Source organism: Micromys minutus, assembly GCF_963924665.1.
Source record: "Micromys minutus genome assembly, chromosome: 21".
Lineage (NCBI taxonomy): Eukaryota > Metazoa > Chordata > Mammalia > Rodentia > Muridae > Micromys > Micromys minutus.
Genome location: NC_137956.1, coordinates 34,149,979 through 34,176,519, shown reverse-complemented (window position 1 = coordinate 34,176,519; position 26,541 = coordinate 34,149,979). Strand labels below are relative to the sequence as shown.

General features: G+C 46.5%; 1 protein-coding gene across 1 annotated transcript in view; it reads right to left on the bottom strand.

The window, feature by feature from the left end:
* Window positions 1-26,541, bottom strand: part of SLCO2A1 (solute carrier organic anion transporter family member 2A1) — a 76,918-nt gene that overhangs the window by 31,260 nt on the left and 19,117 nt on the right. Inside the window, exons 2-3 of the mRNA XM_080933942.1 lie at window positions 6,710-6,847; window positions 2,797-2,959 (exon numbers count right to left, since the gene is read on the bottom strand). Coding sequence (XP_080790068.1) covers window positions 2,797-2,959; window positions 6,710-6,847 — 301 coding nt within the window. The remainder of the gene's footprint in view (window positions 1-2,796; window positions 2,960-6,709; window positions 6,848-26,541) is intronic.

The window sequence follows — 26,541 nt, the reverse complement described above, 5'->3', positions numbered from 1 at the left end:
ATTCAGGGACTATGTTCTCCTGGAGGATAAAGGCATTCATCAGCTTAGAGCCTGTTTGTTCAGTCAGCAGTCATGCAGAACACAGGTATCAGGGAGCCACACTGCTGAAGAGCGAGAGGAGTGCCAGTTGATTATGGATTCAATGCGGTCCCAATCAAAATTCCGGAAAACAGTTTTCTTTTGAATATAAACAACTAAATCTCAAAGTATACATATATAATGAAATTGAATAAAAAACAGGATATGGGGAACCTGTAGTACTAGCAAAGGTGACACCTGGATCCACGGGGTGGGAAAGGAAGTCCAGATATGAACCCATAGACACGGCCAACTTTCTTCTCTGTATTGGTGGTAGAACTCAAAGTCTGGTGCATTTTGGGCCAGCTTTTTACCACTGACCTTGCCTTAGCCCAAGACAATTTATCTGCTATAATAGCACAAAATTATGGTATGGCAAAAAGGTGGTTTTTATGATAAATTGTGCTGGAAAAGTGACATTCATACACAAAAGGGAAAACTTGAGCATTTATAAATAAATAATTAACTCAAAACAGATTGTAAGTCTACTTGCAAATATAAAAAACGGAGACACCCCATGAAAGTGAATAGAAAATCTCTTCCTCTCTCCAGTCAGGCAGAGGTCTTAAGTGCAGTACCAAAAGAATGAGTCATGGAAGAAAAAAATAAGAAAAAATTAAATTTTATCAAAATTAAAACCTCTTTTTGTTCTGGAAGTTATATATATATATATATATATATATATATATATATATATATATATATATATATATATGTTAAAAGGATATGCATGATGAGTTAGAGACTGGGGGAGGAAATATTTGTAAAACTTGTATCAGCAAAGAGCTATCTAAATGTGTTTAAAGTCTCAAACTAAACAATTTAAAACAACAACAATGTACAGTTAGTGAGTTGGTAGGAAAAAGAGCAACATTTTCTTCACACACACACACACACACACACACACACACACACACACACACCTAACAGTAGCAAAGAAACAGGATTAGTCAGAGTGGGCGGAAAAAAAAATTGGACGGGGGGGGGGGGAACGTGAATATGATCGAAGTATATCATGTATGGCAATGTCCCAATGAAACCTATTAAGTATAATTAATATGTGCTAATTAAAATAATTAAAAATAAAATATAAGCAAAAGTTAGCTTTTCATAGATATTTCTGTACTAATTAATACCACATAAATTCTTGGTCGATTTCATTCTGCCATAAGACATCCCAATAAAATTCAGAAATTTGGGTCACAGAAAGAGCCCCCATCTGAGGGTCAGGAGACAAGACCTGTCTCTTCTTCTCAGAGACTTGAATCATGAAATGATATCTGAGTGCCTTCAACTGTCAAGACCTACTATGCAACCATTTCTTCTGAACTGAAACAGTCTCTTCCGGTTAGAGGAACAAGGGAGCTCTTAAGATGAAGAAAGCTATAGAAACTTGTCTGGCTCAGAAGTTTGTGGAGAGCCTTTTGGCGCCGTTGGACAGTTGGCGGCATTTTTTTGATATCACCAGGACAATTAGAAGTTAGTCAAGGCAGAAATCTGACTCTGGCCCTGGGCTCAGGAAACTGGCCCAGATTAAGAACATTTACATTTGCAGCTCAGGGCAGGCTCAGCGGATGTAGGTGTGGCAGTTCCTCTGTCTCTTGGAAGCCCCTTTTGTCCCTAGTCTCGCCACCTAGGTCCCAGAAAGATGTTTACAGGATTTTTGATTATTGACTTGCTTGTCCCCTGACTCAGAACTGATGTTATCTTTCTGCATGTAATTAAAGTGGTTTAAAAGACGACTGAATAAAAAAAAAGATTTCCCTTTAGCCTCAGAACTGGCTGGAGTCATGTTATAATTTTTGTCTTATTGTCTCTCTTTTCTTTTAATCCTCGCTCCTGCCCTGGGGAACCCCTTGTCTGACGGAGCCGGCCTCAGACAGAAGTTCATGAAACTTATAAGACCATTCACAAAGCTTCCTCCAAGGTCAAACAAAGCAGGAATCGATTGCTGAGGAAGAAGAGACTCTGTTAGAGTTGCCTGCAAGTTTCTAGGAGGCTCCAAAGATACAGCTTTTGTGAGTCTTCACCTATGATGTGTGTGCCTTTTGGTGATGTGGCTGCCTTTGAGTTACCCATAAGCCTATAATCTCTTACCCTGTAATTAACCTGAATAAATTCATTGGTTCACCAACTACAGTTGAGTAGAATTTGGGTTGTTAATGTGTCTTATGTGGCGTGAACAGACATTTGTTCATGTTTCCCTAAGAAAAGACACATAATCTCTCATACTATACCATTTTTCTGTACCCCATCAATGTCCTGACATCACCCAGTGGGCCACACAAAAAGTATGTAAGTTGAAGTAAAACTGACAAACCATCATGAAAGATCAAGAAAACTCCCCAAAACTTCATCCATGTCCTGCACTCTGGCCCTCTTTCGGCTAAGCCTCTGTGAGCTCTGGTTCTAGGCAGGTGGAGTTTGGATTGACTCAGGCACAAAGGACAAGGAGTCCCGGGGACGGTCAGGAACCAGATCCTCAACAAGCCGGGAACCAGGTAACTGGGCTACTTCTTACTTCTGTGATGCTTCAATAGGCCTGCACTTCAGATGTGGTCTGGACAGAAACTGAACTCCTAAGTTCAAGGACAGTCTCTAATGGGAAAGGGAAGAAGGTGACTTAGAACGGAAACCCCAACCCAGGAGCACCAACATCTGCTCTGCACCCTGCTCACACTGCCTCAGCTCATCAAGGGAGGAGTCCGGGACACTCACCAGCAATGGTCGAGGTGTACTGATAGGGCTCTGACAGGAAGTGTGGGAGGGTGAGGACAAAGGCCCCTGCAGCCAGGAGGAGACCCCCTATGCCGATCATCCGTGGGCGGTTCACCCGGCTGCCAAAGTAGCTCACGAAGATGATAAGGATAGCGTTGCTGATCTGCAGAGGAGAACAGGGGGTCCAGTGAGACTCAGGGCCCACCCTCCCCCAGCCCAGAGGAGACCCACCATAGCTCACCTAGGGAGAATAGACAGGAAGGGGCCTCCCGGCTTTAATGCAGTCCCTGACAAATCCACGCTAGCCTTGCCCAGATGGTCTTGTTCATGCTGTGGATTCATAGCATCAGCCTTCCCTCGGTCATCAGAAACCCATCCTGGACTCAGCCTTTTGGACAAACCCAATGAAACTATCTGAAAACATGAAGAACTAATCTAAACATTGGGTGTCTATACACAAATCTGAGTGTAAGTGTGTGTGTGTGTGTGTGTGTGTGTGTGTGTGTGTGTGTGTGTAGGGTGCCTATGGAAAATGGGTGTGCTCACACATGCATGTGTATGTGCTATTTACCTCTCTGTCTCTCCGACTCTCTCTGTCTTTGTCTGTCTCTCTGTCTGTCTGTCTGTCTGTCTGTCTGTCTGTCTGTCTCTCTCTCTCTCTCTCTCTCTCTGTGTGTGTGTGTGTGTGAGAGAGAGAGAGAGAGAGAGAGAGAGAGAGAGAGAGACAGAGACAGAGACAGAGACAGAGACACAGAGAGAGAGTGTATATGTTTCTTATAGGCCTGAAGCTAGCCAAGTAGTCTAGGTTGGTTGACTCCAGGGATCCCGGTCTCTACCTCCCCAACTCTAGTGTAGGCACACACCACTACTACGCCTGGTTTTTTAAAGGTAGATTCTAAGGATGGGACAACTCGGGTCATTGTGCTTGCATAATCAGCACCTTAACAACTGAGCTTTTTCCCTAGCCCTTCTAGAAATGTCTTTTGGGGGCAAAAATCCAAGGAAGTCTTCCAGTTCTGGCTTGTTCCTGGATTAGTATATATATATATATATATATATATATATATATATATATATATATATATATATATTTTTTTTTTTTTTTAGTTAAACTCCTAACTTGAAGGAGGTCCAAAGTAATGGATTCAGGGACTCTGGACTGAAAGTCAGAATAACAACCAAGCAATGTGCATGGCCCCAAGAACCATGCGACTACTCTCATTTTATACTATCAGCTAGTTAACTTTTTAAAAAGATTTATTTATTTATTTATTTAATGTATATGAGTACACTGCAGCTGTCTTCAGACACATCAGAAGAGGGCATCAGGTCTCATTACAGATGGTTGTGAGTCACCTTGTGGTTGCTGGGATTTAAACTCAGGACCAGTCAGTGCTCTTAACCGCTGAGCCATCTCTCCAGGTCCTGATTAATTTTGTGTCAACTTGACACAAACTTGGGTCATCTGGGTAGAGGAAGCTTCGATTAAGAAAATATCTCTATCAGTTGGCCTGTAGGCAAATCCGTGAATCTGTGGGACATCTCTCTGGATTAATGATTAATGTGGGAGCACCTGGCCTCCTACCTACTGCGGATGACGCCATCCCTAGCCAGGCGGTCCTGGGTTGTAATAACAAAGCAAGCTGAGCAAACGGAAGGAGGAAGCCAGCAAGAAGCGTTCCTGGATGATCTCTGCCTCTGTTCAGATTCTGCCCTGGCTTCCTGTGATGATGACCTAATATGGAAGTATAAGCTAGATAAGCCCTCTCTCTTCCACTTTCCTTTTGGTCATGGCCTTTATCACAGCAACCGAAAAAACACTAGAACATGGCAGTCAGACAGGAAGTGTCATATCTATATCCATGAAGTTAGGCGGTAACCTGAGCCACTGAGGCTCATTTTATATTGTCTACATCATCCTAGAGCAATCTTCTGAAAGAATGGGCTTCTGCTCCAATTAACTCTGCATCTAACCCACCTCCATCCCCATCCTAAATTCTTCAAAACAAAGGACAAGGACCCTTCCACTTCCAAGTCCTGTCCAGGATAGACATCAGGAACACTATGTTCCTGATGCTTTCTACAAGGAATGTTCCTTTGTGTCCACCACCATGACCTGTATGTCCTTCCTCTCCCATGGCCACCTTCTTATGGAGCCTACTAGAGATTTATTTTTATACTTTTGTTTCAGCTTTTTGTCCATCTGTTCCTTTGTGCCTCCCCAGCATCTAAGACAGTGTCTGTTCCAAAGTCAGTGCTTATTAACCTGGGTCAAGGAGCATGACTGACAGACAGAGGCTGTGGCACATAGAGAAAGGTGTGAGGGTATGTTAGGTGTATGAGGGGCAGCCTGGCTTTATCAGGGAGCCTTCCAACTTGAGGGTTCTAGAACATTCTGCAATGTGTATTCAGAGAGAGGGAAAGCTTCTTCTTGAGCTTCTTGGGTTTCTTTCCTTTTTGCGTCTCTTATTATTTTTTGTCCATGGACTGAAGTCTTGAAAGGGCATGCACATGACAGATGGCAGAGGGCTTCAAAACCCAGGAAGGATGGTCTGGGTGTGTGGGCCTGCACTGGTCTGCAGAAGCCAAGGTTGGGTTTTTTTGTGGGTCAGTAGACCTGCTCAGGTATTGGCTTTTACTCTGAAGCTTTTCTTCAGCAGAAAAGCACCTTTGAGAAAGCCATTCATTTTTTCCTCATTCAAAACACACCTCCAAACTGCAGTTGTTCTAGTCAAGAAGAGGACGCCAGGCCTCACCCTCAGAGCACTTCTAGAACAGCCCCATCTATTCACAGGTGTTAAACATTTGCAATCGGACACAAAGACCATTAATAGTACACTTTGCCCTTCCATGTCTCAAAACCAAAGGGCTCTAGGGACTAGGGGTGGACACTTTGGGCTCTAGGGTTCCAAGTCACCTTGTGTGTTCATCCTTTGATGTCATGTCAGAGTGGACAATAGGAGCAGCTGCTTTCCAAGGCCAAGATACCCATGGCTGCTCTGTTCGAGCCCGTCCACCTGCCCTTAAACTGCCATAGGCATTGTGTGCCCTTTCATATCACCTGGGCCCAGGAAGGCTTTGAGATTGGAGCTTCAATCTGAAGTTCCACAAACTCAATGGCTTCACCCAGCCCTGTACCAGGCTGGACTCTCTTTACACCCTCCTGGACACACACACACACACACACACACACACACACACACACACATACACACTGACCATTGCCAGCAGCTTACAAACTCCATGTATTCCTGAACCACAGCTTTATTCTAAGCACTCAACAATGCAGATAAAAGCTTAGGTGTGGGAGTCATAGTTTTGAGTCTTCTTGACAGCCGTAAGAAAGGGTCTATCCTATGTGCCGGATCTCAATTGTTTAGCCAAGGAGCCTATCTAGGTGTGAGAAATATACAGATATATGTCTGGACTCACTGAGAACTGGGTGACTTGTGACACATCTAAGGGCCAGGGCCAGGCTCTGGTGACATAAATGTCAAAGGTTGGTTGCTTGCTGTCTGTTGTCTATGAGGACAACGCTAAAACTTAGGGATGGCATTCTGCACTAGGATGCATAGCCCAGCCCCTGTTACGCACCCCTCAAAGGTTAGGTCAATACATGCAATGAAAGACTGTCAAGAGCTTCCCACTCAGGGCTGGAGGGATGGGTCTGTATTTAACAGCACTTGTTGCTCTTGCAGAAGACCCAGGTTTAATTCCCAGCATCTATGTAGTGGTTTGCCGCCATCCATAACTCCAGTTTCAGGAGATCCGATGCCTTCTCCTGGCCTCCTGAGGCACCAAATGTCTATGTGCTACACACACGCATACATGCAGGCAAAACACTCACACATACAGTACGCACATCTAGGTTTTAAAATAAAATAAGATAAAAATGGAAGGGCCTCCCACTCACCTCATTCAGACTGGAGATGAGACCGGAGGAAGAACTGGAGAGCCCAAAGCGCTTCTCGATTGTGGTGAGGCTGCTCTTGAAGTAGGCGCTGTAGAGAAGCTGGCAGAGCTGGAGGAGGCCATGGCAAAGTACAAATACCTGGGTGACAAATGACAGGCCTGTGAGGTCTCTGCCCAGTGTCCTAGGTGCCTGCTCAGACTTCCATCCAGGCCTCTCTGAGGCAGTGAGTACTACTTCCTCACGGAAACACGTCACGGAATGGTCCTGGGGGTGAAACTCTCTCAGATACCACATGTTCAACCCCACGAGAAACCGTGTTTCTCATTCCTGGATTCACCAGATCCTTTTGAAACCCTGTCTCTTGTCTCCCAAGTTGGCTTGGAAGGCTCTCTGAAGCTGAGGATGACCTTGAACTTCAGGTCCTTCTGCCTCTACTCTGCTGAGCTCACAGGCCTGGGCTCCCACATTCTGTTTTTGTGCCGGGCTGGGATTTTGAACCTAAGGCTTTGTGCATAGCAGGGGGAGCACTCTACCTAATGAGCTATAACTGTTGTCACAAGGAGCCTACTAAAACCATGAGGAATGCCATCCCCAAGCAAGGTCCCCACTTAGACGAGTGTCAAGGCCCTTTGCCACCCTGAGTTGCTCCCTAACTGTATTATAGTTTTTTCGTGGACTGCTAGTTGGTCTTCATACTGCGCCCTGAGGGGGCTGAAGATCACTCTTTACTCAACACGGACCATTCTCACCCTCAGTTTGGATGGTCCACTTCTCTGGCTTGTCCTCTATTCCCAACCTCCATCCTCCAAGGCCCAGGAAGGTCTTATGTCTCCAAGGAGGGTAGTCTGACAGTCCTCCAACTGCTTGATTAAATGAATATCCTCATCCTGTCTTACTGGGCTTTTATCAGGGCCATCTTGACCTCTTACCAAGAACACTTCTGATTGTTCATGTTCCCCTCTGGATGGATGCTCAAGGTCTTGGAGAAACGCCCAGAGATTAATTGTCACTGTGTCTCAGCCGGCCTCACATGCCTTGTCCTGTGTGTACCCAGTAAATGTGAGTTCAATACAGGACAGGATTAGATATCATCTTGCAATATGGAAGAGGAATTTGATGGTGTCCTCAGCCCCAGGCTGGGTTCTACTGGGATCTCAGCTGGTGCACGAAACAGGCACCAAGCCACAGGTCCCACATCCTTAAGGTGTCCTTGGAAGGTTTCCTTTGGGTAGTGTTTTTCCTCCAGGGCAGGGTAGGGTGCTGTTATGTTTCATACTCTGCCAAAGTTATTCTCTGAATTGAAAGGCTGGTGTCTGAGAAGAGCAACCGAGTTTCCACCTTCATTGTCATTTCCCTCCAAAACCGAGCCGTTCTCCCTGCTGGGCCTCTCTCCAGCCTACTCAGGAAAGCAGACACCTCTCCAAACTGCTGCCTGCCTCTCAGCCCCAACTAGCTCCCTCCTCACCAGAAGCAGCAGAGCCTGTCAGAAACCAAAGGAACCTCTTCAGTCCTACCTCTCAGACAGTGTCTTCTGTGTTTTCTTCATTGGCTGGAATAGTTTTAATACTTTTAAAGAATTATTTTTTAATTTTATGTCTATGAGTACACTGTGGCTGTCTTCAAACACACCAGAAGAGGGCATCAGATCTCATTACATGTGGTTGCTGGGAATTGAACTCAGGACCTCTGGAAGAGCAGTCAGTAAGTGTTCTTAACTGCTGAGCCATCTCTCTGGCCCCCATTTTAAATATATTGTGATAACGTAGTTTTTGTCCCAGTTTCTTTTCTGAAATGAAGAAACTGCAGTCAGTGCAGAAACTCAAATAGAGATTTGAAGCAGAAGTCAGGAGAAGCATTGCTCTCTGATGTTCCCAGAGTCGTTCTCACAGAGCTTCCTTACACAGCGCAGGATCATCTTCCCAGGGTACCCTCATGGTGGGGTGAGCTCTCCTATATTAATTCCAAATCAAGACGATCCCTCACAAACACGCACACAGATCAACTCCATAAAGAAAATTACTCAATGAATATTCTTTTTTTTTTTGAGGGGGAGCGGTGAGGGGATGATTCTAGGCTGTGTCAAGTTGACAGGCGATGCTAACTAGGCCAGAGAATCTCAGTGAGGATTGGATAAAGGTGATGCTGATGGTACTGGTGTCAATGATGTAAAAGCAAGCAGATGAAGAGATGAGCTAAGGACCCAGATAGTCTGTGACTGAAATGCCAGGTTTGTATAGGAAAGAGACGCTGGGGGAAGGGAAGCCCCTGGGCTGGAGAAGATTAAGGTAGAGGGCCAGTAGTGAAAAGGGCTGAGAGGACCCCAGCCTCCAAGTGAGCCCACTTTGATATACTAATGGATAGCACACCTTGCCAACTATCCTGAGTTTCTTTGGGACCAGACATTGCCATTTTTCTGAGTTCAGTTTGCCCACTTGTAAAGACGATCACAGCTGGGCTTACTGACAGTTGTCCCATCCCATCAGGTGAGGGTCATAGGACCCTATCCTAAGTATCCACTTACTCCTCCATGAGCTGGAAAGGACTGGGGATGGACTCCATTCATGCAGCCATGAGGAAGTTATCAACCACACTAGGTGCAAACCTGCAGGTAAGGCTGCCTTATAGGATCAGCCACGTTCTTTTCCATGACTTGTCACCCCGTGCCCTCTATGTTAGTTCAATAAAGTCATTGATTCCCTGGGGTAACCACCCATGAACACCTCTTACAGCAGGACAGCGACACCATCCAGGGCTGGGTGTACATTCTCTCTCTTTGAATATGGCTCAGTTGCAGCCACTTGCTTCTGGTGAGGAGCACAGAGCCTCAGAGAAGCTGTGACTTCTGAGGCCAGCTCCTAAGTATGAGTAGAGTAAGTATGAGTAGAGAATCTACCCGGATCATCCGGCCGATGACGCTCAGAAACCAGAGAGTACACTGTAAAGAGGTTCCACTGTCGTCACTCATGAGGAAGCCACATGCTGGGATTGAGTTGACGACGCCAACTGGCGTCTCAACCCTCTGTCAGTGGCAATGGCTGGACAGGTTACAGGATATTCCCTCGGGTAAGGTTCTAGTCCCGGCCTCTGATGCCAAGCAAAACAGAAATGAGCTACTGTCAAGCGAAGAACCCTATATAGATAGCATACGTGCCAGCAAACTAAAAATCACTATTGCTTGAAGCACTTGAGCTTAGGTTTGCCTTGTCATTCAGCACTGGGGGACGTATGCCTCCAACCCCAGCTGCAGTACATTTTGTTCCTCAAACACTGTCAGTCACCTCTTAAAGGTGCTCAGAGCACCTTTCACACTGTTCATATGTTAGCTCACAATCTCCACCAAACTTCGTGGCTCCTTATCTATAATGTTGCTCCCCCCCCCCTTCAGTACCCTCTTACCCAGACTGGAGTTCAGTCCTATGTCAACTTCAAGGTTGCGTCCTCAAAGCCCAGCACCTTATTGATGAGTTTTGCACGGAGGTCCCTCGAAGGCTTAGTACGTGCAAATGACAAGAACCTAGCATCTAGCAGAGACGTCAGGGAAAGCAACAGAGGTTGAACTTAGGTCAGGCCAGGGAAGTCTCACAGGACATGTGAGAAGGAATCAGATCAAAAATTCCCACCGAAGTTGAGCTGTCATTGATTCCAAATGGAGGAAAGTCCAGAAGCCATGGAGGCGAGGGCAGAGGTTAAAGGGAGCCCAAGAGAAGCATGGTGTGAGAATGAAAGACAGTGGGTTCATGGTTAGTATACTTTAGTTTCTGAGCATTAGGTTTAGAGAAGACCCATCTCCCTTCCTTTCAATTAGTAATGAGTTAGCAGGCGTGAGTAATTCCTACCAACTTCCTCTGTTGTCTCCTGAGAGGAAGATGGGAATGGTGGGAGAGAAACTGCCTCAAAGCTTTTCCTGAAAGATACGCCTTTGCTATTTCCAGTAAGTACTGGATTTCCGCATCTTCACCCCTGGGCTATAGTGAGGACCCTTTCCACATCCCCTTACAACAATGCTCACACCAGTGGTAGCCACTGCAGCTGTGGCCAGACTGGGTATATGGGATGCTCTGACAGAGGTGCTGATATGGGTCTGAGCCCCATACTCCAGGGGATGCAACGAACGAAGACAATGGGATATGTGATTTTAACAGCAAGAGAAAATTCTGGGGAGAGAGAAAGCCATAGAGGGGTGGGTTGACAGAGCTTACTGGAAGGAGGCCACTCTCAGGGTCACAGGCACCTGGCCCTGTATACCATTTCATGAGGACAGAACCAGGAGACCATGTTCTTGTCTGCTCTGACTTACCAAATACTCATCCATAACCAGCAGGAGAGGGAAAAAAATGATCACCTACCAGTGCAAAAAAAAAAAAAAGGAAAAAAGTGGTAAATGCCATTCCTTGAAGAGGGTGTGGCTTGAGGATACATGTAGATTGACAGTGGAGAAGTGGAGGCATGCGAGCTGGGTTACAGCCTCCCTCTACTTCATTTAGGGCAGCCATCCTGGCATACAAAGGTTTGGGTTTGGGAGTCAAACAGGCCTAGGTTCAGATCCTGGCTCTGCATGGCATCTTTGGCTCCCAGCTGGGTCACTCTGAGCCGCAGTACCCAGGAGCTAGAACACCCTCACGGAAAGGATTACCCAAGGGCTGTGTCTGTGTTGGCTCCATGCTGGACCCACAAGCTGCCCTAACTCATGCCTGTCCTCACCCTCAGTAACGAACTTCTCTCTGGCTTTCAGTTCTGTGTCACGAGAAGCGAAAGCCGAATGTGCTACATTCAGGCTGTTACAAAGATGGCTCCTTGCCCCACACACTCCAAATCCAGTGAGAGTCCCTGGAGAAAAATGTCTGGAGATTGGTGCGCAGTACAGCCAGCCTCCAGAAAAATCTGCAACCATGTTAGCATGTCCAAAACTTCATTAAAGACCTGCTCAGTGTTGTTTAAGCCAATCCCCCCCCCCACATGCGCCTATGCGCATGCACATGAGCTCACACAAGCGTGTGCACATAACACATGAAGATCTAAAGTCAACCCCTCAGGAGTCACCTGCCTTGTTTTTGACACAGTGGCTCTCACTGGGACCTGGAGTGCTGGTCACGGAGCTCCAGGGATCCGTGGTGTGTGCCTCCCCAGCACTGGGCTTACAAGCACACGGCACCACACATGGTTTTCTACATGGATGCCAGACACTGAACTCTGGCCCTGCCGCTTTCAAGGTAAGTTTTTACTTGCATGAGATTTCCCAGAACCCAGCCCACCCTTCTTTACCTATAAGAGGCTGAGTGTTCTATACCCACTCCTTTTACCAGAAGAAAGAACTCTCCAAAACACCTCAGAGAAAGACAGGGAAAGGCAAACAAAGATGCATTATGAGGATTACTACGATCAGCCCCTTCCCATCTTCTGGGTCAACTCCCATTTCTTTTCCAGGCATTTCTTGCTTTTATAGCTTGTACAACACACAAGAGTTCTTCTTTATTGATATTTGCCCAACGGGCTCTAGACTTCCAGGAGAAAATATGACTGGTGATTTCTAGAACAAATTATCCCCCAGTGCTTGAAGCAGTGCCTGGTTTGGAGGAAGTAAGTGAGCATCACGTCTTCAAAACATCACAATAACCTGTGGTCTAGACTCTTCCGCCATCAGAAGAGCCACTGGGGAGGGGGGGTGGAGGTTCGCCGCAATGACCAGCCTCCTTCATTTATAAAATCCCCTTTGATGTGGCTGTAATTTGTAAGCACAGTTCAGCTGTCCCCCTTCCTTACTTGTGGCCCTGAACATTCCGAACCCAAACCACAAAAGTTAAAGATGTGTAACTATGTATACCGGGGCTTTCTGATGTGGTTGAGGTCGTCCACATTTTTATAGAGGTGATATTTATACAGGTAGGGTTCACACTTAAAGTCTGTGCGTTTTATTATAAGCAAACTAGACCTCAATAAAATTGCCTAAAGGAAAAGTCCCTTGAAGACAGTCACAGGCATGAAGGTTTTCAGAAAAATAGCCTGACACTCTGAAGGGCATTCCACAAAGTTTTCTGGGTCTGCTGTGTTTTAATGTGTGATCACTGACAACATCGTGAGGATGTTTGTTTGCTCAAGGGCCCCATGCTGAAAGGTTCAAACCCATGTCAATATTTAGATTTGTGTGTGCGTGCTAACCTGAGAAGGGAGGGGGTAGGGAGTGTGTCTGTGTGTGTCTCTGTGTGTGTGTGTGATTGGGTGAATGTGTGTCTGCACATGTCTGTGTGTCTGTGTGTGTGTGTCTGTGTATATGTGTATCTGTGTATGTATGTGTGTGTGCTTGTGTGAGTGTGTGTCTGCGTGTGTCTCTGTGTGTGTGTGCTTGTGTGAATGTGTGTCTGCCTATGTCTGTGTGTGTGTCTGTATGTGTGTGTGTGCTTGTGTGAGTGGGTGTCTGCGTGTGTCTTCGTGTGTGTGTGTGTGTGTGTCTGTGTCTCTCTGTGTGTAATTAGCATAGCACTCTTATAGGTACACCTCACAGAGGAAGTTAGCAAAGGCATCCCCTTGCAGAGCTGGATGTGAGAGGGACTCTCTGACATCCAAATGTGAAGATCAAGCTCACAACTCCATTCCTCAAGCCCCGTTCCTCAATCCTAATAAATGTGGAAGATAAACGAAAGTCACCATTAAAGACCTAAGGAAGGCTAAGAGGATGCCCATGATAGTAGAGAGAGAGGTCTGGGGCTGAAGGCAAGTTTCAGTGACATGTGGAGGACAACAGTACGGTAAGCATTTCAGGGTTAGGGAACCCTAAGAACTCAGGATAAATGGAAAAGGATCAAAGGACACCCCAGACATAGTTTTGTTTGGTCGGTTTCATTGTCATATTCATGACTTGGGTTTTGTTGTTGTTGTTGTTTTACTGTTTTTCTATTCTAAACATTGGAGCTAGAGGGTAACGGGCCTTAAACCACAGAAGCACTGGCTGCCCTGAAACTGCAAGGCAGGTCTGATGTGTGAGCCCATCGGGTGACACCCCAGCTAATGGCTGCTCCTGCTATCATCCAGCTCTGACTTTGTGAACTCAGCTCTCAAGGAGGGAGGACTCCATCCTCATGAGTCCTCATGAGCACTGGGATGTGATTTCACTGGGGTGATTGGGACCAGCAGCCTGAGGGTGGCCTGACAGAGCATCAGCTGACGACCTCCCAGTGTTTCTAAGTGGCAGCTGTCTGTGTCCCAAAGATTGTAATAGTGGACTAGAAGAAGCAGTCCTTCCCAAATAAGGAAGGAAGAGCAGGAGGGAGGAAGGGAGGGAGGGAGGGAAGGAGGGAAGCAAGAGGGAGAGAAGGCAAAACAACAAACCTAGAGAAACATTCCTTTCATGCTACATGAATGTTGGGTGTTTCTGGGTATGCCCAGGCTGCTCTGACTCCTCTGTTGCCTGTGTTGACTTCTTTGACCTCAGAGAGAACTTGGGAGACAGCTCAGCCTGCAAAATGTTTGCATAGCAGCCGATTGAGCCCCGGAACCCATGGAAAAACCCCAAAAGAGCCAGGTGTAGTGGTATGCACTTGGAATCCCAGTACTTCAATGGCTGAGACGGGAGGATCCCGGAGCTTGCTGGTCAGGCAGCCTAGCGTAATGGAGGAGACCCAGATCCTAGAGAAAGATGCTGTCCTAATAGAACATCGACAGCATTCACCTCTAGGCTCAGAGACTATTCTCTTCCTCTTTCCTCTCTAAGCTGGAGCTGACTGCAACCCAGGCTGGCAGGAATACTATTGTGCAGAGAGATGGAATTTTTGACTAGAAGAGTTTTGAATCACCTTGAACCTCCAGCTGGGCCTGAGCAGCTCCAGCCCATAGGGACTCCTGGCCTCTGACAACTAGATTCCACTCAGAGCATTAACATCTGTTTACATTTCTTTACATGTTTTGTTTTCTCCCTTCATCTTATAACCTATATAACAACATGTAAATGTTTTAAAAAAAGAATTCAAGAAGCACAGAAGTAGCAAACCTATGGCAATCAGCTTTAGCCAGCTCCTGCAGGTCCACGGAACAAGTTTTCTGTACTTCCTATGATCACGCACATCTCAGTGCGCTGCGTTTGTCCTGGAACATCTTGCTCTGTCGTTTTAGAGTATACGCCATCATGGATGAGGGATTTTCTCATCCAGGTGTGTCTTTCTCCCTGCTCCTCCCAACTGTTCATAGTTTTGCCAGTCCTTTAATATCATCAGACCACCCCCACACCACGGTAAACAAACTGGAAGCTATAGGAACCAGCCCCCACCCTCTGGTGATAGTTCCTTTGCTCCATGAGGAAAAGACATGGGTTTTCCCATGGACAAAAGGCTGACCTTCACCCCCAGAATTCAGCTTTCTACCTCCCAATACTCACAGACTCTAGACCTGCTGCTTCTGGGGTTGTGGCAGGTTTTGGGTTCCCACCACTGAACACCCCTTGAAAGGACCGAGAGTCTGCGCCCCCTGTGCCCCCACTCTTAATGGTTTCTGATTCTTTTTTTTTTTTTAAATCATCCTTAATCACTGTTTTCATCATCATGGGGACGACGGAGCTGAGAGAGACGAACAGAGACTCAGTCTACCATCTTGAATTCCATATGCACTCTATTCCCATCTTTGCGACCCTACTTTTTCAACGCATAAAGAAAAGCTCCAAGAAGCATATTTAATAAACTCCTCATAAAGAGAAAATATTCTACACGTCTATGTGAACCAGAGTGGTGTCAAGAACGTCACTGAGAGACCATCTGCTACACGCTGGGCAGTAGAGCAAACTGCCAGCCCTCAAAGTCCAAACAGACCCTCCTTCTCCCCTGGCGTGCTCAGGTGATGACACTATTATCAAGCTGGCTGAATCTTGCAGAGCAAGGTGTGCCTCTGGGTGCAGGCATCGGGCTGACAGTGGTTCTGTTAGGGAAAGGATGAAGATCTGTCTCTATGGATGCTCCTTTCCACTTACACTTCCCTGCCCACAGTTCATCCACCCTCCTTGTTGCCTGGCCGTTGACCAGTGGTAAAGTGCTGAATGGTGAAGTCCCGGGTTCCTGGTACCCTATAGCAACTCAGATAAAGCTGTTTTTCCAATGTCATCTGACATTTCAGAAAGCTAATTTAAAAAAAAAAAAAAAAGAGGGGCTGAGTTGGTGCTTCTGAGAACCACCTGAAAGGCCCCCCAGAACTGTAAGAGGGTTAGTGAATCCTTCTTACTGTCTTTCCAAAGGGACAGAGGACATAAAACAAAGACCTGGAACAGCCAAGGAGCCAACTTAAGCCTCCTGGACCTTCTGTGGAGCACAGCCCAGTGCCCCACTGGGGAGTGTCTTTTTCTCAGAGTCATCCAGGAAATCAAGTTGTATATCCCCATGTAGGAAGAATGTCTGCACAAGATAACACTCGGATTTAAAATAGCTCAAAGTTGATGTCCTTCGGAGGAGAAATAAGCCAAGGTAATGTCAGGATTCTTAGTATTGTTATGAACTAGAAAACCCCTTTGTTATATGAAGTTCAAGGAAAAAAAAAAGAAAATGAGAAACCATTATGCTTAATCTTTACACACTAAGAAAACTCAGACTAATTCCAGGTTACATCTTGTTTTACATGTCCTTTATGCTCATTGTAACTAGTAAGATCTTAATGCACACTATCAAACCTTTTAAAAAAACCAAGTACTGACAAAAATGTATTTGTATACTTTTATGCAAAAATGCTTAAAATCTGTACATTTATCTTTGTTTTTTAAAATAAAGTTGTTCAATTAAAAAAAAAAAAAAGAAAACCCCTTTGTCCTGTTGGCTCTTGGGAGAAGTGAAAAAAAAAAAAAAAAAAAAAAAAAAAAAGAAAAGAAAGATGAGAAAAGAAGGCATCAAAACAATCTAAAAAGGAACGTGGAGGATACAAGGCTCCTGTCCCTTCACGGGGAAGAAAGCGGGCAACCTGGGAATCTGGATCTGGGGATTCTATTCTCACTAGAAAGGATCTTTAATAAGATGGGATCCTGGGGTGTCCTCTGAAGTAAAAGGAAATGTAGAATTTCACTGTGGCTTTCCCTGATGCACCCTCATTTTAGCACTGGGGTATAAAGAAGCAGTAGAAACCCTGAGCCCCCAAACCACACTAGGAATCCTAAAAGGCATCCTGCAGTGGCTGTTCAGAGAGGTTCTGTTTCCCCCATCCAGGGTGGGGCTGGGGCTTTCTGCTTGGTCCTGCTGTGTGAGGCTGACTTGCTGCAGGAAGGAGGTGGTGGCGGGTGACATGGAAGAGCAAGCTGAGAGAGATCCCTTGGGGGATTAAAATGCAAGCATATGAGACTCTATGAATTTATCATATTAACTAGAAGAATGTTTTCCTGGGGAAAAAAAGCACTTGGAAATAAAATTATCCCTGGTATTCATGTTGATATATGCTTGAATTCTTTTCCAGAGATTCTGAAAAGTTTTTTTTTTTTTTTTTTTTTTAAGACAGTAAACCACTCCTTAATGGAGAACAAGTACCATCTTGTGTTTGGGGGAAGTTGGCTCCCAGTCACCTGTTGGGTTGAAAGGAAGCGTGCCTTGTGCCTTGAATGCATTTATGGCAGGCAAAGAACATTCAGACCCTGTGAATATGGAAACTTTGCTATTTTATATCCTTCCTCATCTTTGTTCTGGTAACGAGATGGGATGTCAATATTTTTTCTCACATCCTGGAAGGGTTTGAAGATAAAGCCCGTCCCTTCCTGCCTTCAGGCAAAGGGCAGCCAGTGTTTTAGATAGAGAAAGTGCAAACTCTAATACAAAGACAGTCTCACAAGGGTCCAGGACCTTAGGAGCCAACCTTAAGGGAGGGATCCTATGGTCCTATCAGTGGGCATTGGCCACCAGAGAGCACTTGGGGCCTTCACATTATCTTCTTTGTCTCTGTTATTTATTTCCATCTCTTTCTTTTCAGGCTTGGCATGTTCTCACTTTCACCCCAGCAGGCCAACACATGGTACACATTCAGTAAATGCTTGCAAACCTCGATAATTTCACATGACCCCGTGGAGAAGGTGATGAAGGCCCAGGGCAACTCGCAAAGCCATCTCATTTTGCAGTTAGCAAATGACAGCAGCCAACAGACACTAAGTCACACCACTCTTCCATTGTATGACAATGTCTACTCTTCTGAGGGCCCAGAGGAAGGAGGTACCGCAGAAATTGTTTTTGCTGAGGTTGACAGCACCTGACCATTATTACATCAATGGATTCTCCAAAAATTATCTAAATTCTATCGGACTCCCCCACCTCCTCTCTCCTTTCTACCTCCACTTCCTACTAGTCTTTCTCTCTTGCCTCTCTGTCTCTGTCACTCTCTCCCTATCTTCATCTGAGCTAGGGTCTAGCTATATAGCCAAGGCTAGCCTCAAACTCCTCCCAAGTGTCGGGACAACAGATATGCACCACTGTACCAGTGAATTTAACCATGGTCAGCACTAGGATTTGTGATGTCACTTCCTCTAGTTGTTCTGCTTCTATTGTGAAAACCTTGATAAGAGATGTTTCCCACATCCTCCAGATGTTGATGGTACCCAGGATGTACACCAGTGCTTCCACATGCACCTTCCTTGTCCTGTTACCCACTTGTGAGAGCACAGATGCTCACCGAAGCCCTTCCTCCCCAGGCTGACTTCCTTTCAACTGTGCCCCTCCAATTTCCAATCACATCCATGCCCCGTCATACCTGCCTTCCTACAGTGTTTTCTGGAGTCTAGCTTTTGCCCTTGGTGCCTCCAAGTCAAATCTCAAAGTTTGTTACACTCTTCATCTATGTTGGTCTCCTTCAGTCCCTGACACCAGCAGTTGGTGACATCACCTGGCTCACAGACACATCTCCCTTCTCATTTACTATACCTACATTTTTCTCATTCTGACCTAGTCTTTAAGCAACAGCCAGAGACGTCTTTTGAGAAGCCGTTAACTGGAGCATTCGCACGGAAAATGCATGTGTTGTAAGAGAACAGTTTGAAAAGCTTCCCGGGCTGGCTCCACTTGAAGGTCCTATAATAAAAACGAGATCATTACCAGCTTCCCCAAAGGTCTCTGAGGTCCCTTCGGTTGCCACCTGCCTCACCTCCAAGGTAACAGTTTTTCCAGTTCCCTTGGGCTTTGTAGGAAAGGGGGGGCAGCATGATCTGAAAATGGAGACCAGAGCCTGCTGTGACAGTGACAAGCCTCGGATGAAAATCTGAGCCCAGACCCCAGCCTACAGTGCCCTCCACACTCTAACTCTTACCCACCTTCCCCTCCCCCATTTCTTCCCCTCCCCCCAAGCTTCCCAGCACAGAGGCCACAACCCACTGCTGAAATGTATCCCTAAATACAAAGAGTGGAGTTGCTGGGGCAACAAATAATGATGAGAAATGCTTTCTTCTTGGACTGTGTGTGTGCTATGCTGTGTGTGTGTGTGTGTGTGTGTGTGTGTGTGTGTATACATATGTATGTCTGTATATGGAGGCCAGAGAACAGCCTCAGTTGCTGTGGTGGTAAATGTTGTCCCTTATAAGAGTTGCCTTGGTCATGGTGTCTCTTCACAGCAACAAAACCCTAGCTAAGACAGTTGCCGTCTTCTTCTTTGAGACAGGGTTTTCCACTGACCTGGAGTTGAGAAGTAGGATATGAGCTGAGTGGCCAGCAAGCCTCTGGATCCCCCTGTCTACACTCTCTCCCATTCGGTGCTGGGATGGCAAGACCCCCACACCACCACACTAAGCTTTATTGTTGCTTTTTAAATTTTTATTTATTTGTTTGCTCACTTTACATTCTGATCACAGCCCCCATCATCCCAGCCTTCCTGTTCCATGGCCTCTTCCCCCCACCCCTCCTCTTCACCTTTGAGAAAGAGGAGGTTCTCTACTGGGTACCAACCCCCCCTGGTACCTCAAGTCACTGCAGGCCTAGGTACATGCTCTCCCACTGAGGCCGGACAAGGCAGCCCAGTTAGGAGAACAGGATCTACAGGCAGGGAACAGTCAGGGTAAGTCCCTGCTCCAGTTATTAGGGGACCTAAATGAAGACCAAACTGCACATCTGCTATATACATGTTGGGGATGGGGTTAGGTCCGGCCTGGGGATGCTCTTTGGTTGGTGGTTCCGCCTCCCAAAGAGTCCAGGTTAGTTGACTCTGTCGGTCTCCCTGTGAAGTCCCTGTCCCCTCCAGATTCTTAAGTCCTTGACTGGGGACTAAACTCAGCTTCTCAGGCTTTTGCAGCAACCCTCCACCCCTCAGCAGCCTACCCAGCAGCTCTCTCTTTTTTTCCTTAACTCGGCAGACAGGCTAGTATCAAGGACTGCCCCTTGAGCTACAGCACTCCCTTCTTCCTTCCAGGAACAAAGCCCAGAGTGCAATTACAGAGTGCTCAGGACCCTAGGAACCCCCCAGCACCCAGCACACACCTGTCACCAGCAGGCTGCGAAGGAAATGACCCCAGAAGCAGGGTTAGCACGAGGAAGAAGCAATCCTCTCCAGAAACACTAAAGACCAGGGGAGAAGTGGAGCCTTGGATTCAGTTTTGACTTTTGGTCCTTTCAGTGCATTTAACTTGGCACACAGACAACTGGGCTGTTGAAGTTCTTTTGGGCATGAGAAACAGAGTAACAAGCTAGGCCCCTTGGAGTACCCAGGAAAAAGATGAGCAAGTTCCATCAGAAATGAGTCAGTGCCCCGGTGGGGTGGGAACAAACTTTTTCCCAGGGAAACCCCTGCCCAGAGCAACCTGTGTCCACCCACCACCCATTCATTCTCCACAGCAACAGCTCTCAGGAGACATTCCGATTAACCACAACACACTTGCTGGAAGCCACGGAGGAGGTCTGAGACCAAAATTTCAGTCTGTAGTAGATCCCCAAACAGACTTACAAGAGATATGGAGTGGAGAGCCTGAGGAATATGTATGTGGGGGGGGGGAGTGCAGATACATGCCTACCTCCCCTGAGTGGATTCCTAGCCCCACACACTGTCAACACCATCTCCTCTGGCTGCTCCCAAGTAAAGGTCCCTCTTCAGGTTACAGCGTTCCAGAGTCAATATGTCCATACCCACAGGTGAGCTTCACCCCCACTCAGGGCTCACAGGTCAGCCACTTACCCATAATCAGCCCTCACAGTTAGGCACGCTTGTCCTTACATGGGGACACAACACGTTCCATCATTGTCACCTCATATTCCCCTTCCCAGCCTGCCAGAGGACCCACAGAACTGCAGGCAATCCTCACAGAGTCCCCCATCACTCCAAACATGACATCAGTCCTTGGAAGCTTGGTCCCATACAGAGTTTCATCATCAGAACCAAGATGAGATAAACCAGAGCAGATGGCCCCCTCTCTCCTGGGCAACGGGGAGGAAGATAGGAGACAGAAGCTCTTATTTAACATTCAGATCTCTGTACTCCATCAGACACCTCAGGAGAAAGAAACGCTTCTCTGTCTTAACTGTGAGCACAGTTCTACCACATGACCGCTGGTGGATCATGAGATGCTCCTGCCACCGAGAGTCTGACTTTAACAAGTACTAAAGGCATGGACCTAAAGGTTCCCATGTGGGTGACTGTGGCAGGGAGGCCAGGCTGTGTGCCTGTCACAAGTGTCACTTGTCTCTACATCCTTCCATATCTCTTCTCCCCTCTTGCCTTACAAGTGGCCCCAGGATACTTCGCTACTGTCTTGCTCCATCCTTCCAGGACTCACACAAAATACGAAGGACATTCTCTGTCTCCAGCCTCCTTCCTGAGTATTGCAGGTTGGATTACGAGTTCCAGAAAGATATATTAGCCTGCTAACTCCTGGCATCGGGCTTATTTGGAGACAGGTTCTTTGGAGCTATAATCAAGACTGTGATTATTGACATAGAGGAGGCTCGCATCCACTGGCTTTTGCCCATAAGAGGACATTTCTTTGAGGAGAACTTCATCCTGAAGCATACAGGTCCTGGCCTCTTGTCCATAGCAAATGCTGGACCAAATACAAATGGTTCTCAGCTCCTTATCTCCACTGCCAAGATCGAGCAGCTAAGGACAAACAGGATCTTTGGGAAGGTGAAAGCAGACAGTAGCGCCATGGGAGCCATTAAGCACTCTGGAACCTGGAGTTCAAGACCAGCAAGAAGGTCGTCATTTATGACCATGGGCAACTCTTCTGACTTTTAGGCATCTTATGCACCAGACTATTCCTTATGTACCCCAGGAGCGTACCCCCCACACCATTTGCCTACAGTACCCTATACCTTCTGCTCCCACTGAAGTTCTTTGGGTTCCATCTTTTCCTCATTCCCTCCAAGTCTAGCTGGACTGCAGAGTTAAGTTTAAATAATTTTGAATAAAACTATGTAAGAAAGGAGAAGGAAAGAAAGAAAGAAGGAAGGGAGGAAGGAAGGAAGAAAGGAAGAAGAAAGAAGGAAGAAGGAGATGGACACGCAGGCAGGGATACAGGTGATAGTAAAGGCAGAAATCGGGATAATGTGTCGTCTATAAGCCTTGGAATACCGGGAATTTCTGACTGTCACTAGAAGGAAGGAGACGGGTGTAGAAAGTACCCCTTCAGTCCTCTTTTTTAAATTTTTAAATTTCTGGTCTTCAAACATGAAGGTGAACAGTATCTGTTGTTTTAAGTGGCCCAGTGTGTGATAGTTTGTTTCGTCAACTCTCCGAGGCTGTAGTCATACAATGAGGCCAGGGCGTTGTTTCAAAGGCAAAGCTGAATGTCCTTGGAACCTGGATTTGCCTCTCACCTTTTCCAAGTGCTGTGAATTATAAGACGAGAAGTCGGTTCTGGCATCATTTTTAAGTCTGTATCCGTAAAGCGGTGGCAACAGCAATGGCTGTGACTAGCCAGTGACATTTTTCAGAGAATAATAGGATATGCCTATGCAAGGTGCTTAGCATGTAGCTTTACCCTCTACACGTTCAAACACTGAGAGCCAAGATGTCAGCTCTGTCAACACTGAACACCTTTTAACTGCCTTAATCTACCAGTTTTGACAGGTTCAGTCTTTCTTAATCCAGGGCAGTGGGGAGACGGACATTATCTTATTGCTGATTCTTCCTGGAAAAGAGTATTTGGGACCATAAGCAGGTAGTTATTGACTAGCTCCCTAGACTGGGTATGCTCCATGAGAGATCAGGGGTCAAAAAGGGGTGGATCTTCGTTGGCAGCAGTTGGTTGGTAAGATTCCTGGGTATGATTAAAGACTCTTAGGAAGACTCGGTCAGACCACAAAGAACTGGTACAATGGTGCCATCCTGGGACAATCAATGTGGGAAGAACAATGGGTCCTGGAGTGCAGAGACAGAGCTAAGCTTCTGAAGATCGGTAGAGGGAGCCAACTCCAGGCTCAGGAGACAAGGAAAGCAGGTCCGAGGAATCTGGGGGAAGTTCTGGGTGTGTGGTGGGAAGAAATTAAATAGTGACTGAGCATTAGCCCCCTGGGATGAACACAGAAGTTCATCTCTATCTGGCTATCACCGAAGACTTCTAAGCAGGGACTACACATGCTGGACTTTCCACAAAGGTTGCCATGTAACAGTAGAGGATGCAGTCAGGCTAGAGGAAGGGAGGCTGCTAAGACAAGGAAGGAAGTCTCTAGTTGGACAGTGAGGGAAGTGAGGAGGTCAGAACATAGGCAGGGCAGGTGGTGGGAGGAAGATGCCACCGGGCTGCAGGAGAGCAGGTGGCAGTGAGCGCACAGAGGTCAGCGGGCAGATGCAGTCCATCAGGGGTCAGGGACCTGTAGACAGAGTGCAAGGACACAAGGACAGACAGGAACGGGGACAGCAAAGGAAAAAAGGGTCATGGCATGGGAAGAAAGCTAGGCAGGGCACCACTGCCTACCAAGGACAAGAGTAGCTCTCTTCGGTCCTGCGAATGGTGGGGGGCATACTTAGAAAATAAATGGTTCAGGAGTCGACTGGGAGTGGCATTAGAAACAGCCTCTTGGTTTCAGCCAGGCCAGCAGCTGGTTCCAGAGAAAGAGGGCTTCGTTAACTTCTCATCCTGGAGCGGGTAGTGTGGAAGGCAATCACCAAGCCCAGTGGAAAACAGGAACCCAGGGAATGCATCGGAGTTCTTGAAATAAGTCCCTTTCAGGCTCCTTCAGCAGGGTTCTAGCTGGGGATAAAACAATCTTTTCTCCTTTCTTTTCTTCACTCCTTCCTTTGTTGTTTTTCTGGTAGTGCTGGCAATCAACCCCGGGCCTGTGAGTGCTAGGATGAGCTATATTCCCACCCAAGGCTGGTCCCATTATGTTTACTAGCTTTTACTGCTGCTTGACATAGGCAGGGGCCTCACAGCCAGGCTCCGTTTTCCCCAATAAGAAGGTGGAAGGCTTATTTGACCTAGAGCCCCGTGAATACCTCCTAACAGCCCCCGTGCTACAGTGGCACAAAACAAGGACAATGCCACAGTCACATGCCAGATAGCCTAATACATCTAAACTCTGACTTTTGAGGTCATCAATCTGCAGCCAGACAAGGGCCACTTGATCTCTAACGGTATTTGTGATGTGGTCCAAGCCGAGTCTCTGGTCTAGTCTTTGGATGGGTAGAAGTCTGCACGTATAATACTACCCAGAAGTGAACGCTTTCTCACCGATGGCTGTCTCAAGAGGGCTGGTAACTGAGCTATCCTCTGGATGTCCTGTGCTCATTCTGACTCAGCATATAGACCCTACTTTTCTCTGCCCCCAAAAGCTGCCATGTCAGCAGTGAAGCAAGGCAGGAACCTTTAGGAAAAAACTTCTATAGTAACAAGTCTTTTCATATATATATATGTGTATGTGTGTGTGTGTGTGTGTATGTGTGTGTGTGTTCTGCCTTTGTACTAATCAAGACATGAAGTCACTGGGCTCTCTCAATTATACATATATATGTATATATATGTTTATATGTGTATATATGTGTATATATGTATATGTGTGTATATGTATATATGTATATGTGTATATATGTATATATGTATATGTATATATGTATATATATGTATATGTATATATATGTATGTATGTGTATATATGTATATGTGTGTATGTATATATATATTTATATATGTGTGTGTGTGTATGTATAGACACACACACAGAGTCTTGGATATCAACTTCATCAGATTTAGAATTGCCTAAGAGACAAATTGCTGTGTATCCCTAGGGAGGTTCAGCTGCAGAGGGAAGTCCATCGAGGATGGAAGTGTCTCTCTCCCATTACCTGGCGTCCCAGACTAAACAAAAAGCGGACTGAGTACACAGCATTAACGGTTATCCCTTTCTCTCTGCTCCCTGACTGGAGGTGTAACGGAACTATCTCCTGCACACTCCCACCATGCCACCATCATACACCAAACTAAATCCTTCCTTAATTTTGGGTTACTTTTTGCCAGAAGTTATGGAGCAATGGGAAAATTAACCGATGCACCCCCACCCTTTAAGTAAGTAAATTGGGGAAAGAGAAAGAAATATTTTCAAAGACAAAACAGAAAGAGCTGCATGAGACCGCAAAGGGAGGGTCTTTAGTCAGCCCACGGAACCGCCCAAGTCCTGTCCCAGAAAAGTTTCATCAGGTCCTTGGCTGTTGTGAGAGAAGAGAATAAACGACAAATGCAGACGTCAAGAAGGGAGAGCAAGAAATATGTGAGTTTTGTAGCACTCACAAGAGTATGGCGCCCTGGTCTCCACAACCCTCTGGCGCTCCTTTCTGCCCACACTCAAACCATGGCCCCAAAGAGCGACAAGGGAGTGGTCTTAGGGATTCCCACAATTTCTGGAATGGGCCATTCAGAGCACTAGGGGTTCTTAGTACCAGTCTTAGCACCTCAGAATGTCCAGTCATTAGGGCTGCAGCCAGGTGTAGGTACGGAGAAGAGAGAGCCCATTTCTCAGACTCCCTGCTTACCTTGAGTATTTAACTTGAACTCCTGACCTCAACCTCCCAGACAGTTGGTCCTTCCCAATGACTTAAGTGACGTTGCTATGGAACCCGGCCTGTGTGTTTTGAGTGCCCCCTGAGAGCCCGCAGATTGCAGCATGGCTGCTCCTCCTGGCTAAGAAGGCTCTGCTTTGGTAGCCTCCTACTCCAAATTTCCTCCATCCGGTTACATCAGGCATTAGAGTTACCTGGCAACCGTGGGAAGTGAATACCAATTACTTCCTGTCATTCACTTTCATGGCCACATACACAACAGCAACCACAGCACACTCTGCATGCACATCAGGGGCTCAAGATGAGCCCGTCTGGAAGATGTCCTTGAACGCTAGAGCACATTAGAAGTACCCAGAAGTCTTAGCAAAACAGGCTGGATCTAGTACATCCAGCTTGTCATTTAGTAGTCTGGGATGGGGCATGAAAATGTATCTTTACAACAAGCTGGAGTGTGTGGTGGGTACCACTGGTTAATAGACTTTATTTCGACAGTCACTGCTGTTGAGTCAAAGGAAGAACTCCCAAGCCCAAGGTCCTTCCTTCCTGACATCTTTTATTTTCCCCCAGTGACAAAGCTCAACCTCTAGACAAACGCATTTTATGAACAGCCCTGCTAAAAGGTAAACTCTTCCCATAGAGTGAGAAGCTGAGGCGTAGGGATTTCTCTCCCCCTTCTTGGCTATCTGGGCATGGGAAACCCTCGAGAGTCTGGCTGCACAATGGGTGCTGTGGAGACTCGTGCCTAGTCACTCTGTCTTCACTTAGAACACAGAAGGCAAACGCAGGGACACGGGGATGGGTGTCTCTTTCTCTGCACCTGGTTGGTTTGGGCTGGGACTTCTCCCTTTAGACCTCAAGACTCCGGAGTGAATCATTACGGAGCATCTTTAGATGGGAAAAGATAATAAGCTAAGCAAACACTCACG